Genomic DNA, 19,507 nt, shown 5'->3' with positions numbered 1-19,507 from the left:
GCTCGAGCGTAAGTGCAAAATCTGGGAATTCCAGATTGCACCTCCAAGCTCCAACTCACACTCAAATGCATCAAAACCAATCCTCTTGGGCCCATTTTCTGGAAAACATTTATAAACACATAGTATAACATGGTTCAAATCATTTTCAAGAACAATCTTCAAACATGACATGCATGATCTTTAAATAACTTTCAAGCTTCAAAACATGCTCTAGTGAGCCAATTGATTCACAAACAAGATGAAAACATGGACCATTACAAAATTATGGACATGTATGTGACAATTTGCCATGAATTCAACTCAAAATCCAACAATTCAAACATGCATGCATGAATTATGTTCTATTTCAACATGTATGAACTAAAACAAGACTTAGCTCCTTAATTTGACATGAATCATGCAAGAACAAGCTCAATTCATAAGCAAGAGGGTAATTACTCTACCTTAGGTCTAGAATTAGAAGACTAGGAGCTCAATTTAGCAATCTACACTTCAATTCTCTTCAAATTCTAAGCAATATTGAGATGAACTCAACTCCTCAAGTCTCTCTCTCTCTATGGTCGGCTAAGGGCCTCACAAATAGGCTAAAGAAATGTTTGATTCAATGTATAAGGCTCAAGTGTGTGTGTGAGATAGTGGTCCACTAGGGGTAGTTCGGTAAATAAGGCCAACTCTGCAATTGATCAATATTTAATCTAATTTAATCATACCTAATCAGTTTTCAGATAATTATACCATAAAATCATATTAAATATGACGATCATAATACACTAACCCATTTCCGGTTCGGCCGCCGATAAGGCCTTCAATTAATAGTTTAAACATAAAACACGAACAGATCAAACAAACAGTCAACAGATAAAATGCAATTCAAACAGATGTATTCACTCAATTCAGTTTCAATTTCGGTCAGTCAGTTCAGTACTTTAATCAGTTCAATTCTCAGTCAGTTATCAGTCATTATCAGTTCCGTTTAACAGTAATCGGTGATTATCGGTAATCAATCAGTCATTAATCAGTAAACAGTATGAGGGTTGTTACAGGAGTACATTATTCAATTTAAAATAATAAAAATCAACTAAAATTTTGAATCAAACTACAAAAATTAAGAGCATAATTCATCCTAATAATAACCATAACAATAATATAAAACAAAAACCAAAAAAGGGCACTTCAAATGGTGGGAAATGAGGAGAAAAAAAAATCAAGATAATATCACGTTATCGTCATGGACACATGGTGTTGCCATTAGGGCTGGACATAGGATTATCTGAATCGCCCAATCTGCCCAACTCGAACCGATTGGCATACAAAGGGGCGGTTTCGCAAACACAATATGGCCGGATGCGATTTGAAATATGGCATAATTGCGGATTGCCGGCGGGTTGCGGGTTTAATCCGCATCCGCAAGAATCCGCTCGCACTTAGTTTTTTTTTTTATAATAAAAAAAACCTAGACCGTTGATTTCATTCATCCTATCCTAAATATTTTTGGTTAACACACAAAACCCTAATTCATGATACAAAAAAAAATGTTGTAGACAACATTGTTTGAGAATATTGTTTTTGAATGTTTTTGTTTTTGTTTTTGTTTGCTCTGTGAACATTGTAGGAAATTGAATATACTTCTTCATGGAGGGAAAATTGAATATGTTAATTACTTTTGAAATTGAAATCAATCTTATATTATATTGAATCTAAAAATTGAAATTGAATATGAAAATTGAAAAAAGTCTAATCCGCAAACTGCTCACATATCCGCGAATCCTATCCTCACAAAATACAATCTGTACTGCGGGCGGTTGTGGATTGAATTTTTCCCATACCGCATACAGGTGGGTCCGAACCGATCCACAAACTGTCCAAAACCGAACCACGAACACTCCTAATTGCCATGCTTACTTTTAATAATTATACTCACTTAAATTTTACTTAAATTTTTATATTTTCAAATTAAATAATTTGATATCTACACTTTAAATTTAGTCTCAATTTAGTTCTTTCATCCAAATTTTTATTAATTTTTTTCCTATATGTACATATTAGAAAATTGACAAATGTCGCCAAATCTTTAATTACTAACATATAATTTGAACAAAAAAACCAAACTGAAACTAGATTTAAAATGTATGAATTAAACTATCGAATTTGAAATTATAAAAGTTAACGTAGAATTTGAATCAAACCATAAGAATAAAAAATATAACTAACTTAAAATTTTATTATTAATTGATATTATTAGTGTCGATAATGACATCATATTTATGTAATACCATTGATTTTTTTTTTTTTTTTCAATCAAAACCCAAAGTTTTAAACTAGATGGGCTCCACTGAAGAAGCATGATGAAGGGACTTAACGAGCAGGTCGAAAAGGAGAGAAGGGGCGGAGAAAAATGGGCTGTGGTCGCTCTTCAAGACATACACTTCCGATGGGGGCCACCTCTTGATCATCGCGTCTTGTTGATCCGGTTTCACCACGTTATCATACACCGTCTTGATGTATACACGTGGCACCTTGTCAATCATATCGTCCTCTGCATTAAATTTTGCTGATACTAATGCTTTAATTGGGCCTGGTCTTAGAAGCATTGCTGCTAAAGTTGCATCCTGCACATATCAATCATATCACAATTGTTAGCATTGATATATATTGTTAGAACATGTTTTTCATCAGAATCTACATTAATTTCTATTTTTTTTATATATTTTTCCATAAAAAATCAAACAATTATTCCAAAGATATTAGTTTTTTTTATTTCAGATTTTATCCAAAAAATTATTAAAATAATATGTTTCTAAACGAGACTTAAGGTTATTCAAATTGGGTCAAACTTGTCTTCAGTTCATTTTGTGCATTATACGATATTGTTGGGTTTGTAAGATTTACCACGGATCTTGTTTTAATAATTTGAACCGTTTAATGTATAGAATTCGTCGAGTGTTTTATCCTTATAAAAAATACATAAATCGGATATCGATAACTACTTCATCGAATCAGATTTTTATCAATAATTTATTTTGAAAATTATAATTACCGTTGATAGAAATCTGATCCAATCAAGTAGCTATCGATACTCAATCAACATGATTTTTTTACAGGGATAAAGTACTCAACAAATTCTGCACATTAACGGTTCGGATCATCGAAACAGGACCCATAATGAACCCCATGGTCTAATAGTATGCTTCAATCCGATTTTGGATTGAAGAGAAGCTTAACCCATTCAAATTAATAAAATTTTGTAAATTTCTTTTCATAATTTTGAATCAATCTAAACATGAAATAGATACATAATCTTACAACTTAAGAATATTTATCTCATCTAATCTAATTCGTCTTGACAAACATAACTATAGTGAATTGAACCAACTACAAAGAATCAATCAGTTCTGTGGGGATATATTTTCTGAGTACCAACACGTGGCAAGGTGACGCCGACATGTCAGCCGAGGTGCTACGTGTCCTGGTCGTAACGCCGAGGTGACCTCGGCAAGGCCGAGGTTATCTCCGAAGATATCGGAATCCGAGATAAGTGGATAAGGGACAAGAGTCCTAGAATGAAAAGGAAACCCAACCTAGATGAGGGACAAGAGTCCTAGAATGAGAGAAAACTTCAGTTTGTATTAAGATAAGACTCTTAGAGAGTTTATCTTAATCTTATTGGGAGTCCAAGATTAGCAATAATCCTGAATCCATAGAAGTTAGGCTTCTATTGGGACTAGGTTTATGTTTGCTATAAAAGAGAGGCACCCCCATAGGTCTAAGGTATGCTTTTGATACTCAAGCTTGTGAGTTTAGCACTTGATTATCTTTGAGAGATATGCTGACTTGATCGTCAGAGTGCCCCCGGGTGGACAAACCACCGCCGGAATCTTCTCTTTCTGTTACAGGTCAGCCAGGTGTCATCTATTCTGTCGGTGCTCTCCAACTGGTTACTAAGCGGGTAGTGTGGTCAGAAAATCACTCACACAATTTGGCGCCGTCTGTGGGAAAAAAAGAAGAATAGATGGCCAATGACGGACAGAAGGATTAGACTGGAGACAACGCTCCTGTTGGGAATGGGAGATCTATCAACCTCGACGTTGAAAGGGACAATAGCAACACAGAAACTCGTGACCAGAGTCACGGAGTGAAAGACGCCGACCAGAAAGGTGACGCACCAAAGACAACAAATCAATGCGGATACTACAACGAAGATGACCTCCAAGTATGGAAGGATAGATACCTGCGGAGGAACGAAGACCCTTCCAGAAGGGATGCAAAGACAGGGGGCATGAGCGCTCCCAAGGAGATAACATTCAAGTATAGAAGAACTCATCCTGAGTGAGTAGGTCTTGGATTTCAGATCCTAGATCCCGGATTCGAGTAGACATGATCTCAACCTAGACAAGTAGGCCCGAGAAGACGAGAGCTCAACCTAAGTGAGCAGATCCTGGATTCCAGATTTCGGATCCTAGAAGACATGATCTCGGCCTAGATGAGTAGGTTCGAGAAGAGAAGAGCTCAACCTGAGTGAGTAGATCCAAGATTCTAGCAGACAAGATCTCGGCACTTAAGTCCGAAAAGAGAAGAGCTCAGTGAGCAAATCTCAGATCCCAGAAGATAAAAAAGAAAACACACAAGGTTGGACTGCAGTTAGCCAGGTTGAAGACCTTTTATAAGGTTCGCAAAGGAGTATGTGGAAGCCATGCAGGGGGCAGAGAGAAGAATAATATATTTACCACTTATTGAAATTTGTAGCAATTTACAAGTTGGTTAAACCGAAATGATGTTTACCATTTGTTGAAATTTGTAGTAATTTACAAGTTGGTTAAACCGAGATGATGTTTACCACTTGTTGAAATTTGTAGCAATTTACAAGTTGGTTAAACCGAAATGATGTTTAACACTTGTTGAAATTCTGTGTGAATTTACAAGTTGAAGTTAAACCGAGATCATATTTAACACTTGTAGAAATTCTGTGTGAATTTACAAGTTGAAGTTAAACCGAGGTCATATTTAACACTTGTTGAAATTTGTAGCAATTTACAAGTTGGTTAAACCGATATGATGTTTACCACTTGTTGAAATTTGTAGCAATTTACAGGTTGGTTAAACCGATATGATGTTTACCACTTGTTGAAATTTGTAACAATTTACAAGTTGGTTAAACCGATGTGATATTTAAACACTTCTTGAAATTCTGTGTAAATTTACAAGTTGAAGTTAAACCGATGTGATATTTAAACACTTGTTGAAATTTTGTGTGAATTTACAAGTTGAAGTTAAACCGAGGTCATGTTTAACACTTGTTGAAATTCTGTGTGAATTTACAAGTTGAAGTTAAACCGATGTGATATTTAACACTTGTTGAAATTCTGTGTGAATTTACAAGTTGAAGTTAAACCAAGGTCGTATCGGAAGAAGATTGGTTTAAACACTTGTTGAAATTCTGTGTGAATTTACAAGTTATAATTAAACCGAGGTTATGATAAAGGAAGATGGTTTAACACTTGTTGAAATTTTGAGAAAAATTTACAAGCTGAAATTAAGCCGAGGTTATGATAAAGGATGATGGTTAAACACTTGTTGAAATTTTTGAGAAAAATTTACAAGTTAAAGTCAAGTTCAAGCAATATCTGCGTACTTGCCGAGACTACCAGGTTGTCAAAACTTGAAATATGAAAAACTGAAGTCTTGATAGAAGACATTGAGAAAGTGACAAGTCCTAAGCAACACTTGTGAAAATATTTGTTACAATATTTTCAAGTGTTAGGACAAAACCGAGATGAGCAAGATTAGAAGTTGTGACAGAGGTATTTTATCCGAAGAGATTGCACAGTCAAGGCGTACTTTGAAGACATGCAAATTTTTCTAAGTATAGAATCATACAAGAGCAGAAAAAAGAAGACATACATTCAAAGAAGAAATCAGAGAAATGCATTTAAAGAAGAAAGAAGGCACTTCGGCCTGAATATTGAAAAATAAATTATTCAGACTACAAAAATGGCACATCGACCGGATTAAAAGCATACAAAGACGAACAAAGTACAAGGTACAAGGAGTAAAAGAAGGAAACAAAACTACTCGGCATCAATGGCAGGATATAGAAGACAGTTGGGAAGACTTCTCAGCAGCCTTCTCAGCCTCGAGCTCAGCATCGATCTCCCGAAGAGTTTGATCAAGGCTCTTCTCGGCGATTGGCACCTTGGAGTTTGAAGGCAAGGATTGAAAGCAAGAATCTAGAAAAAGACACAGAAAACAGAAACGAGAATGTAATTCATAATCAAGAATGGTGATGAAGCTATCAGGAAATCAAGACAAAAAGATTGCACAAGTGTGTCAAGCCAAGAACAGTGGCAGAAATCAACAGATGTGTGAACAGTGTGTATTCAAGAAGATGATTTGGAAACAACGGGTAAAACAGCAATGGTGATTAACAATAAAGCAGAGCTTCTTGGAAAGCAACGAGAAATAAAACCAGGAGGAACAGTGGCTTACCAGAAAGAGGGAAGCCGGAATGAGAATTGCCGAAGTCTGACGACAATGACAGAATGACGTAAGCTTCACCGGAGGAAAGGAACGAAGACAGTTGCAGAAGCTTGAAAGCTTGGAACAATGACGGATTTAAGCAAAAGAGCTAGAAAGAGAAAAAACCTGAGGATTGAATAAGAAAAGAGAAAAATAGTCAAGAAGACGACAAAGTTCAAGAATAAAGCCAAGTGCACAGGCACTAAGTAAGTATGTGAAGAACAAGAAAGTAATGACCCAGACACGATGCTAGCAACAAAAAGTGGATATAACAAGAATAGTGCCAGGCATTCAAACAATTCAAAACTTGAAGACAAACGAAAATATAAGGCAACAGATGGCAAGTAAACAGATTCAAAAGAGTTATGAAAGATTAAGCTTAATAGCAAGTAAAGAGTTTATGAACCTACAAAGTGAAATGAACGCCGATATGAAAATCGCCGGAATCAAATAGATGACTGGAAATCGGGGACTCACCAGAGAGTGTGAGTGGAGCAGTTGCAAAGCTCTTGGAGTTTACGAATTAATAGAAGCAGAACCTCGGCTAGGAGGTGCGATTTCAAGCAACTTAGAAAGCATGAAACTTGATTCTTGACACTAGTGGACAGTAAAGTCCAGGGAACTTTGAGGTTGGCGAGTTTGATCTCAGACAGAGGGGCACAGATGAACGAACAGTGTAGGTTCTATCACCTCAGAATGCCGAGGTAATAGAACCTAGGGGGCAGTTGTGGGGATATATTTTATGAGTACCAACATGTAGCAAGGTGACGCCGACGTGTCAGCTGAGATGCCACGTGTCTTGGTCGTGACGCCGAGGTGATCTCGGCAAGGCCGAGGTTATCTCCGAAGATATCGGAATCCGAGATAAGTGGATAAGGGACAAGAGTCCTAGAATGAAAAGAGAACTCAACCTAGATGAGGGACAAGAATCCTAGAATGAGAGAAGACTTCAGTTTGTATTAAGATAAGACTCTTAGAGAGTTTATCCTAATCTTACTGGGAGTCCAAGATTAGCAGTAATCCTGAGTCCATAGAAGTTAGGCTTCTATTGGGACTAGGTTTATGTTAACTATAAAAGAGAGGCACCCCCATGGGTCTACGGTATGCTTTTGATACTCAAGCTTGTGAGTTTAGCACTTGATTTATCTTTGAGAGATATGCTGACTTGATCGTCGGAGTGCCCCCGGGTAGACAAACCACTGCCGGAATCTTCTCTTTCTGTTGCAGGTCAGCCAAGTGTCATCTATTGTGCTGGTGCTCTCCAACTGGTTACTAAACGGGCAGTGTGGTCAGAAAATCACTCACACAATTGATTGTCTTTTTTTTTTTTTTTTGAAAATTAATAAGATGAAATTATATGACTACAATTAATATTAATTTAATTTTTTTATAAATCATCTATACGCAATCTTAAAAGTAATTAACAAATGGAATCATTAAAAGAAACCCAACCCATTAATTATCTAACATACCTGATTCAAGTCTTATTACCTCCCCCTTCTTAATAACAGGATTTATTAATATTTATGTATTTTATTTTTGTGTTTCAAAATTTTGAAATTTATAAATGAATATGTGATTTTATGTATTTTATTTTTGTGTTTCAAAATTTTGAAATTTATAAATGAATATGTGATTTTGCTAATTGTTTTCATTACTAAAAAATGGTAACAGTTTCAAAAAATTCAAAATTTGAGAAAACATATAAAAAGTGTTTCACTTGTTTTAAAAATAATTTTCATTTCTTCCTTCCTCTCCCACCTTCAACAACCCCCTTTCGGCCACACACTCACCCTTCTAGTCACCCATCAACAGTTCACCAAACACACACACACACACACACACACACACACACATATATATAGGCTTCTTTTAATGATATTTTTGTGTAGATATTCAATTCACTAGATGAATCAAAGCAGTAGATTAGACTTTTTAATCTATAATACTAACATTACAAATTTTGCAATTCTAGCTCCTTGGAATATCTTATTATTTAGGGGTTGACAAAATCAAAGACGCTTCTGATAGTGTTAGAATAATATTTCATATTAATTATCATTTGATATTTGTCAAATTGTCGTTAAAAAATTTAATAAAAATAATTGACTTTCACTATTTTAATCAATAAATATCAAATTAAGGCATCACATAGGGACCACCAAACCTATGAGACTCTGAAGAGGTTGATACACTCACTAGTTCATCACAGACTGGCTAACTAGGTTGACACCAACATTAGAATTATTCACAAAGGAACCAGACAAATCCTTGGATAAATGATTATTAATTACCTCTGGAGGACTCATTTGATAAATAATTTGGCGTTGAAATTCTTTCTTGACAAGTGCACTTGTTGGAGGTTGATCTGTCCCTAGCCCAAACCCTACTTCATACACATCACCAAATTCTGATAAGTCCGGCACTCCCTGCAGTTAAATAAAAAACACAGAACATGTAATATTGTACATACATAGCTCTGTTGGGGTTTTGAATTGCATTTCAATTGTTGAATGTCCAATGAAACTTAAATAAGGAGTTGACTTGCATATGAGTTATTACTCAATCTTTATAGCCCTCTCTAATGACAGATGGTAGACTAATACTATGAACAAATAATGGACCACAGTTTACAAAAAAAATACAATAAATAATTGAAATTAAATCTAATTATGGTGAATTTACATTCAAAATAAGTTTTTTTTATCTATTCATATATTTTTTATGATTTGCTTTGTACTCTTGGCATTAGTGGTGAATGATGCCAATGGAAATCACACCATTCAATAAATTTGACTTTATGCATGTATATTTTACTCAATTTACTCAAAAATGATTCAAACCATCAAAATAAAATCTAAAATGAACCTATCAAACGCACAACTGTGCATGATGCACAACTATGAAGCACGGATACTCCAAAATGGGTCGTGTATAAGTATCAGATACATGTTGGATCCAAATACGCGTCTGATATACTGGGATACATATTGGATACGGCAAAAAAGTATTCCAATTTTTTTTTTTTAAATTTTGAATACAGCTCGGATACGTGGGAGATACGTTCCAGATACTTTTGGGATTTGGTAGGGCTGAAAACGTAATTTTTGAAACTTTTTTGTGGTTCAAATCGTAAATAAAGAAGTTAAATTGAAAATAATACAAATCAGATCCTTCAAATACACATACACATACACATGAACCAAAATCAAAAAAACATAGAGAATAAGAAAAATCCTAACCTCAATCCACAAATCGAAGAAGCATTGAAGTAAAAATCTAGATCATTCTGTCTCAATTAGGGATGGCCATAGGATGGGTTTGAAATTTCCCTCCCCTGCCAATGGACAAACTCCACCCCTGCCTCTGCCCCTGCCTCACCCTCGTTACGGGTGGAAATTTTCAACTCTATCCCTGCCCCGCGGATACCCGATATCCGTGGATATCCGATCAGATTTTAAATAACCAAAAAAATTGAGAACCATAATTCTTAACACACTAAATAATTTTCATTGTTTTTATATATATAAACAGTGAGATTTTTAGAATTATTATTTATTTATATTTAAAAAGAACCACAAACTTTTAATATTCTTTTCTTATATCTAATTAGATATATATATATATATACATATATTATTTATTTATATATTATTAATCATATCGGGCCAGGTTTGGATCAGGAAAGGTGATACCTGCCCCGATTGCAGGTGACCAAAACATAATACACCCCCGCCCTACATAAGTATCGGGGGCGAATAAAATTTGCCCTCTTCGAATGGGTATAAACGAACCATAGATTGGATTAAAATGATCATCTCTAATCTCAATTGATCGACACAACAACAACGACAAAAACATGTTTCTCTCTCTCTCTACTCTCGTTTTCTCTTTCCCTGTCTCTCTCACTCTTCTCCCAGTCACTCCTTGTCTCTGTCTCTCTCGTTTTCACATTGTCTGTCTCTCTCACTCTCACATTTCTTGATTGCTTTTTCTTTTCTTATCTATTACATTTTTGCTGCTTTATTCATTTATTTATTTTTTCCCCCTTATCTCTTTCTTGATTGTTTTCCCTATATGCTACACCCATCAAACCGATTCAACAGTCCAAATTGCAATCCTAGCTATGTAAACTAATTATTGGATAAACACACCAATCACTACTTTCTTCTTATGGTGTATTTAATTTATAAATTTAAATAATTTTTTTTTAAAAAATAAATAAAATATTTATAAAATATAATTATATTCCACTAAACTATCAATATTAATCTTGGAATAGACGACTTAGATTAGGTATATATATATATATATATAATGTATATTGTATGTCACACGGTTGGAATGACTGCCAACCATTCTCACTTGTGCGTCAAGACAGTTGTAACCCATTTCACTCTGCGCCGTCCGATCCGTTTACCACCATCACCATACCATCAACATCACGCTCCCTACCCCCACATGATTGGAAAATTATTTAGTACTTTTATTCTTACGTAAAGTTGTTATGCCACTTGAATTTAATCCTACATAATATATTTTTATTCTTACGTAAATATGTAAAGTAATGCCGTACAAACATAATCACAAATATATATATATATATATATATAAACAATTGACTTATTTTGAAAAATAGGTTACAAATTAAATTTTTGACTTTCTTTTATAAAATATATAAAAAAATAAAGAGATGATATGACATAAAAAATTTAAAAACAGCAATGTTATATACCACTAAAAGTGGTGCTCTAAGAGCATCTCCAACGGTTCATCTAATGTTTCATTAAATTTGAGTAAAAAAATAACTATTTCCTCAATTTGATACTTCATGCTCTAACGATTCATCAAATTCTGTATCAAATCCTGTGGGTCGACTGGTTGGTCGACCGATAACTATAAATATATATATATATATATATTTTTTTTTTGCTTGCAGGTGGGTGACTCTTGTGGACATAATTTACAAATTTGTGGGATTATGGAAATTCATCAATTGTTTTGTTTGCAGGTGGGTGACTCTTCAGGTGGGAATATGGAAATTCCGCTGTTTTGTCTTCATCCTTCCCAATTCATCCAAAGACTCTGAATCCATACGCTGTTTTGTTTGCAGGTGGGTGACCGGTTGGTTGACCGGCCGGTCGACCGGGTAGGCAAAAATATTTATTTATTTATTTATTTTACCTATTTGAACCTTTTTTGACCGGTTTGAACCTACCTAATTTAAAGGAAACCGGGCGACCGGTTGGTCAACCGACCGGGCAACCGGTTGGCTGACCGGTGTACCACTTTCAACAGTCAGTAACAGTGATTTGGTAAAATTTGTGTCTTGATCTCAGTTTGATGTCTTGTTTGCTGAATTCTCATTTTGGTATGACTTTGGTGCAACCGTTGGAGCGTGAAAAAGTGGGTTTTTCATCCAAATTTAAATCTGATGCTGGGTTTGGTTCACCGTTGGAGATGGTCTAAAACACCACTAATGAGTTGGCACACACTTAAAAAAAAAAAAAAAAAAACACAACAACACTATGGCAGTGGGTCCACCCACTGCCACATCATTAGTGTTATCACTAATTAGTGATCTCAAATATTTTTGATTTAAAAATTGACTTTTAATCCAAATACCAAAATAGACCATAATGATGTGGTAGCATTTTAAAACAATCATCAAGTTATTAGTTGCACAAAACACCACTATCACATTTTGATAGTACAGACTCTTACATATTTTCTATTGAAACATCTTTTTTCCAAATAAGAGAGGCTACTTAATTGAGATTCCCCCATTATGTGAAGCTGTCTCATACTCATCTATCTCTCTTATTTTTAATTCTCCTAATTCTATATTATTAGTGGTGAAATTAAGAAAACAAAATTAGGGAATGAATGAATGAATCCCATTCAAAAAATATATATTAGGGAATGAATCATTTTTCTTTCCAAATATATATGGTGTTCTATTACTTTTTAGGATGAATTACACTATCTTCACATTTAAAAAAATTATAATAAACTCTACAAGTTTGATATAATTATACTAATCTTTCATTTAATAAGTTTAAAGAAACCAATTTTTTTTTTTTTTTTAGATCCGGAGTGACCGAAATTAATACATAGGTATATGGATACATGAATAAACAAAGGTAAAAATGAACATTTTAATATTGAAATGATGATAAAATTATTTTCCCATTCATATAATCAATAATCTTAAGTGATATCAGTGTAATTTATTCTAATTTTTATTAATTTAAATAGTAAAAATTATTATTTTATACTATTTTTGTTGTAACAATGAAATAAGTGATTAAACAGTAACACCCATTACTTTTATATTATTGCTTTATAGACATCACAACATGTGTTTAAAGATGAATGGTGTGGGATCAATGAGGTTAGTTCGACTAACTATCACTTTTATGATTCATTTTTGACAAAAAGTTAAAAAGGTCAATTTTTTAATTTTTTTAGTTTTTTTAATCAAAAAAAAGTCAGTTTTTTTAATCATAAAAAGTTAATTTTTTGTGAAAAAATTAAAAAATTAATTTTTTACCAACTTCTTAAAACACTTCTATATTTCATTAGAAGGTTAGTGGTTTTGAATCCCGATTTGACTAAGTTAGTGGTATTTCTTGATTTGGCTTTTTTATAAAGAAAATTTATATATTATAATATTTAATATTATGATTATAATTTACTATAATATCAATAAATAAATAACATGCTTATCCACATATACCTAAAATACCCCTATAGGCTATACCCCTCTATCCCTTCAATCCTATCATGTTCCTGTTTTTATAAAGACAACAAGTACTTCTCCAGACCCGGTCATGGCAAGAACCACCAAATTCAGAGCCAATAATATGACGTACACGAAAAAAAACATATTTTAAAAACAAATTGAAATTTAAAATATATATTAGATTTATTTAGAATTTCATTTGCATCATATTAAATTCAAATTTACACTATTGATCATATAATTAAATTCTTAACACTTTTTAAAGTAATTTTTTTAATACATATTGTTTATCGGTTTGTGTATAGGAATTAGATTATTAATCCGTAGACTCTACATAAATTAAATTTGGATTAAAAAAACATAATAATCCTCGTTAATTAGTGTGAACCCCACATAAAACCCACGCCAATCAACCATTGAAATCCCATGTGCAGCATAGTGCACACGGCATCGAATAACTCCTCAAAAGCTCACACATGTATGTATGGGCATATCAGAAATCTCAATCCATTATTGTGTTTTAAAATTAAAATTTTAAAAAAATAAAAAAGAAGAGCCTTTGTGGGTAAGAGAAGTCTATGTTTTTCGTCAGGAAGCAAGCAATTTTCTTTGGAATAGAAAAGAATGAGAATGGAGAGAGAAGTCAAAAAAATATATATATATCAAAAAAAAAAAAAAAAAAAAAAACCTTACGTCTTTGACGTCTTGTTCTGTGGAAAACCCAGTTTTTAGCATTGTGGCTCCTAAATAGATTGCTAATCTTATCTTCTCTCCAAACTTGTGTGTTGCCTCTGTTATGCTCAGCCCTCCTGCACTGTGTCCTACCAATATCACCTGCAATATATGTATATATATATATATATCACAAATACATCATCATCAATTCTTTAATTTTATTACAAATCCGAAACCAAAACAGAAATTTTAGTGCCTCTGTCAATTATGGCACGGTGTGAATGAAGTAACTACTAACTAATAGTACAATGAAGTGGACATGAAAATTTAAATTTCGGGACCACTATTTTTGTAAGAGAGAGAGAGAGGGGAGACCTTGTGATGATCAGGCAAGGAAGACATGAAGTCCATGAAAGGCTTGTTGTAATCTTGGAAAGAAAGAATGGTATCGGCTTGGGATGGATCGATTCCGGAGGCTTTGAGGTCTATACAGGAGACTTTGTAGCCTGAATTCTCCAACAAGCATCTGATCTTGTACCAACACCAGCTTCCACCACTGATACCATGCACCAGCACAAAGTGATCATCATGATTATCAGGCATCAACCTCCTGCCTGCTTCTTCTTCTGTCATTTTAACAGCCTCCTCTCCCATGCCTCTCTCTCTCTCTCTCTCTCTCTCTCTCTCTCTCTTGTTACTGCTTATATATATGTAGTTGGCATAGTCATATAAAGTCATTATAATTCATGCCTTATCTTCTTCAATAATGGTTGTTGTAATTTGGAAGTTAGGAGGTATAATCTAGCACAGTAATTTCTATATAAATTAATAATTTTTAATTTTTTTTTCTTATTTACTTTATTAATGCGACACTTATTACGGTGGTGTTTGGGAAGGACTTCTTGTTGTGATTTGTGTTTTAGTTTTTAAAATTTTATCATAATCTGATGTCAGATGGTAGAAAATTTTGTAAAATTTATTAGTTTATATTTGTATTTTTTCATCTAATAGTAATGTCATAAAGTCCCAAATAAAATATAAAAAAATCTAAAAATTATCAAAAAATAAAACATGTGCTTTAGAATTCTAGTGTGAAAAGATTTTTTTTTTTTCCCTCTTATCATGAGAACATAATTATTGTAGTATTGTTGAATGATGACACTGCCCGTTTAGTAATCAGCTAGAGAGCACCGGCAGAATAGATGGCTTCAACTAACTTGTAACAGAAAGAAAAGGCTCCGGCGGTAGCTCTTCCACCCAGGGGCACTCCGACGATCAAGTTAGTATATCTCTCAAAGATAATCAAGTGCTAAACTCACTACTCAAATCATAAAATTGCGTATCTTAGACCCACGGGGTGCCTCTCTTTTATAGTTCACTTAATCCTAGTCCCATTAGAAGCCTGACTTCTATGGACTCCAACTCAGTACTTACTTTGGACTCCTCAAGAGATAAAGATAAACTCCCTAAGAGATTTATCCTCATCTTGACTAAGTCTCCTCTTCATTCTAGGACTCTTGTCCCTTATCCGTTTATCTCGGATTCCGATATCTTCGGAGATAACCTCGGCATTTCCGAGATCACCTCGGCGTCTCGACCAGGACACGTGGCACCTCGACTGACACGTCAGCGTCACCTTGCCACGTGTTGGTACTCAGAAAATATATCCCCACAACTGCCCCCTAAGTTCTATTACCTCGGTATTCTGAGGTGATGGAACCTATATCGTTCAATTTTTCTAGTACGTCGGTTTTCAGTATCTCAGCCGAGATCATTATTTTGGCCGATATCCTTTTATTGAAGAACAAGAATTTCAAGAACCCTTCCACGCGTATGAGCTGTCATACACCATAATTCAACCGTTTTTAATCACGCGTTTCTTTCTTACTGGCTCGTGCCTGTGACACGCCCATAAGTCATCTCTTTCTCACGTGCGCCGTTTGACGTATGCGCTCTTCTAGGCGTATTGATTACTTTTTTTTTTTTTTTGCCGCCGTTTTCATTTTTGACAAAATCTTTACCCATTTCTTCATTTTTCCACTTTTGCATCTGATTTCTCTTGTTTTTCCTCTCTCTAAACCCTTTTTTTCGAATCCGCCATTGCTCAAGCTCCAAGCTCTGCAATTGTCTTCCGTCCTTCCTTTCTGTGAAGCTTTCGCTACTCTATTACTCCTGCAACCTTCGTCTGACTTCGGCAATCTTCATACCGACTTCACTCTTTTCTAGTAAGCTACTGTTCCTTTCATTTTCAATTCTGTTAACATTCTTCATTACCTGTTGCCTTTACTGCATCTATTGAAACTTTTAATTTGCGATTCATACACCTGAATGTGTTGATTTCCGCTTTTTGCTTATGCCTTAAATACATGTACTGCTCATAGTTCTTCTTGCACGCCTTGCCACTGTTCTTGGCCGTCAACCCTTTGTATTCTTCATGTTCTTGATGGTCCATCTCTGTTCTTGATTCTGAAACTTCGTATTTGTTTTCTGTTTTTTGTATCTTTTCCAGATCTGTGCCTTTGATCTTCATCTTCATACCTTTAGGTTTGGGATTTGTTTGTAGAACCCACATTTTTAGGGTAAAACTGAAACATCCCTTTCAAATTTCTTCATCAACTAAAAACCTAGGTTTTTTGCCAAGGTCCTAATAACTGTATTTGAACCATCTTCTTATTCAAACCCAATACCTTTATTTATCCCGACATCATGGGTATGTGGGAACATCGGGTAAACACCCCCTCTAAGCTGGAATTTTTTAGGCAAGAGTTTGAAATCCCAGCCGATGTCAATCTGAGGTTGGCTGGGGATGATGACTCCATCATGCCTACCAAAAACTCCATGCCCTTCCCTGTGGTTGCCTTTATCGAGTGTGGACTCCGATTTCCACTTAACATCCTTTTTCGCGAGATTCTTCATTACTACAAGTTGAATCCCGTGCAACTGGCCATTAACTCTTATCGAGTGATCTACGGTATTATTGCCTTAGCTAAACAGGAAAACGTTAGGATCACCCTAGCCGATATCCAGTACTGCTATACCATGTGTGCCCTTAATTTGAAAGAAAAAGGCTACATTTATTACCTTAAGCCGAGGTCTACAGAATTCAAAATCGTAGCTGACCTCCCAGGCTCCAACAAGGGGGCTGGAGATGACTATTTCATTACCTCAGGAAATTGAGAGTTTGCTCTAGACGAGGACGTCCATCTCTACCCTCTTCCTCATTCATTTTTAGAGGGCAAGGGTAAGAGCCCAATATTCAGCTTTGCCTGTTTTCTTTTGAAGTCTTAAATAGTTTGTCTATTTCTAACGTCTGTTCTCCTTGCAGCTGTTCGTCAGCCACCAAAAAATTTTCGTCAATCCTTTGTTCCCAGCAAGGATTTGAAGAAACTTATGGACTTGCCAATCCACAAAAGAAAGGCGCCCCTGCTTCTCAATTTTATCCCAACTTATAAGTCAACCTTGTTTGACGTCCCTAAGAGGAAGAAGAAAAGCCTCTCTCCACCTTCTGCTACAACTCCATTGACTGTATCCACATCACGAACAGATCAAGGATCAATATCTGATCCAGCAGATCAGCCATCTTCTTCAGCTCCATACTTGGTTCTAATTTCTGAACGAAAACGTCGGCGACGACTTGTCCTTACTGCCGAGATAGGTCGCCCTAAGCCTGTTGCCAAAGACCTCCTAGCCAACATTACATCATCTATTGATGAACAACCAACACAAACCAAACCTCCATCAAAACCAAAAAGAATTAAGAAAGCTCAACCGAAGGCGAAAGTGACTCAGGTTGAGACTGAGGACACTTTGCCAGCCCCAAAACTGGCTCCAAGTCAGAAAACTGCCTCTGTCCCTTCAAAGAGGTCTGCCGAAGTACCTCCTTCCAAATCCTCTAAATCAAAAAGGCCGAGGTCAACTGCAACGACTTCAGGGTCAAAGAAACCAGATGCCCCCTGGGCCCCCGAAATCACCCTAAAGGATAAGCCTGTAATGGCAAGTGACAGTGCCGACGAAATCAATGTCGGCGTTGCACTCAGTACCGCTCTACTTCTCCCAGGTGACCTGGAGCGAAACGCCCAGTATAACGAGTATGAGAACTATGCCTTAATGTTACAGCACTCTGTTCAGGTAAACGTCGTCTACTTGGTAAATTTTTCTTTCTCTTTATTTCACACTTTGAATATTCCTTAATACCTCTGTTTTCTTTCAGGCCATCCAACATGCCCACTCTTTCTCAATGCAATCTTTTGAGAACAGGGAGAGGCTTGTCGAGATAAAGAGGGAGGTCTCTAGCCTCCAAAAGACCAACAAAGGCCTCCAGTCAAAAATAAAGAAGCTGGAAGACCAAGCTGAGGAAGCCATCAAGGCTCAGACCGAAGCCGAAGAAAAGGCTGAGGCTGCTGAGGCCATTAGGAAGGTGGCCGAATCGCAAAGGAGAGAGGCCGAGGAAAAAATGGCCCAAGCTGAAAAAGAGCTTCAGGAGGCCCTGGCCACCAAAGAAGCTGAAATCAAAGACGCTGACGAAAAGGCGTACTCACAAGGTATGGTCGACGTTACTGAGGCCTACGAAAAACAAGTGAATGAGGCATGCAACAAGGGTTTCACCCTTGGCTGGATGTCCCTTCTTAAAAAGCTTAATGTTCCTAATGACTCTCCATTGCGGAAGGCCGGCGCCTTTCCCTTGCCATTTCCTCCAACCCCAACTCCAAGTGAAGATGTCAGTGAATCTGATACTAAGGATGAGGCCGAGGAGGAAGAGGACGAGGCTTTGATTAGAAAATCAAAAGATGCTGATGGGGCCAAGTCCCCTCTTCAGAATAAGCAAGTCCTAGACTTGACTCAAGATGAAGGAGGCGATGAGGTCGTCCAAGAAGATGTTCCCGACATCGCACCAGCCGACATCCCTTCTGAGGTCAAGACTGTTGAAGAAACTCTCCAAGAAATTGACACCGAGATAGCGGCAGAGAAGGAGGCCGAGGTGGTAACTGATCTTCAAATTCAATAATCTGGAGGAGAGGAGCCTTAGTTTTATGTTCCTCTTTTGCTTACTTGTATTTTGTTGCTTCTTTATCTTTTGGAACAATGTATACTTTTTGTGTGGCCGATGTGCCCTTTGGTGAATGAATATAACTTTTCTTTTCTAAGTGCTTGCACTCCTGTTTTCTTTTTTGTCTTTGCATGATTCTATACTTAGAATATTCTGCATATGTACATTTTTCCTCCTTTGTGTAACCTTCTCAGGGTGACACACCTCGGTTATGCCAACCGATGATCTACCTCGACAAGTTCTTGTCTTTGGTTTAACTTCAACTTGTAAATTGCTACAAATTTCAACAAGTGAAGATAAACAATTATTTCGACTTAACTTTAACTTGTAAATTGCTATAAATTTCAACAAGCATTAAGCATTACTTTGGTTTAACTTGAACTTGTAAATTGCTACAAATTTCAATAAGTGAAGATAAACAATTATCTCGGCTTAACTTTAACTTGTAAATTGCTACAAATTTCAACAAGTGAAGATAAACAATTATCTCGGCTTAACTTCAACTTGTAAATTGCTACAAATTTCAA

The 19,507-nt window shown here is 35.7% G+C and overlaps 1 protein-coding gene and 1 long non-coding RNA gene across 2 annotated transcripts; both read right to left on the bottom strand.

Moving 5' to 3' along the window:
* Window positions 1–2,201: 2,201 nt before the first annotated feature.
* MES17 (methyl esterase 17) lies at window positions 2,202–14,722 on the bottom strand. The gene is made up of 4 exons (XM_082877742.1): window positions 14,309–14,722; window positions 13,952–14,092; window positions 8,808–8,942; window positions 2,202–2,609 (listed from the first exon to the last, which is right to left on the bottom strand). The coding sequence occupies exons 1-4, from the start codon at window positions 14,669–14,671 to the stop codon at window positions 2,319–2,321; spliced, it is 930 nt and encodes a 309-aa protein (XP_082733868.1). The 5' UTR covers window positions 14,672–14,722; the 3' UTR covers window positions 2,202–2,318.
* On the bottom strand, window positions 5,926–6,639 carry LOC145795036 (uncharacterized). Its single transcript, XR_014335183.1, has 2 exons — window positions 6,484–6,639; window positions 5,926–6,224 (listed from the first exon to the last, which is right to left on the bottom strand). It is a non-coding gene; the product is annotated as an uncharacterized LOC145795036 (long non-coding RNA).
* Window positions 14,723–19,507: the final 4,785 nt, after the last annotated feature.

Source organism: Camellia sinensis, chromosome 1, assembly GCF_055761805.1.
Source record: "Camellia sinensis isolate YWXY chromosome 1, ASM5576180v1, whole genome shotgun sequence".
Taxonomy (NCBI): Eukaryota; Viridiplantae; Streptophyta; class Magnoliopsida; order Ericales; family Theaceae; genus Camellia; species Camellia sinensis.
The sequence above is the reverse complement of the archived record's forward strand: the minus strand, read 5'-3'. Positions and strand labels throughout refer to the sequence as shown.

What these genes read in the sequence shown, in the direction of transcription:
- MES17 (XM_082877742.1), bottom strand. Translation starts at nt 14,671, where the DNA reads ATGACTTTATATGACTATGCCAACTACATATATATAAGCAGTAACAAG. An exon ending in CCTTGCCTGATCATCACAAG is followed by an intron (nt 14,093 to 14,308) that starts GTCTCCCCTCTC and finishes CATATATTGCAG; the next exon opens with GTGATATTGGTAGGACACAG. An exon ending in ATCAAATGAGTCCTCCAGAG is followed by an intron (nt 2,610 to 8,807) that starts GTAATTAATAAT and finishes TGATATGTGCAG; the next exon opens with GATGCAACTTTAGCAGCAAT.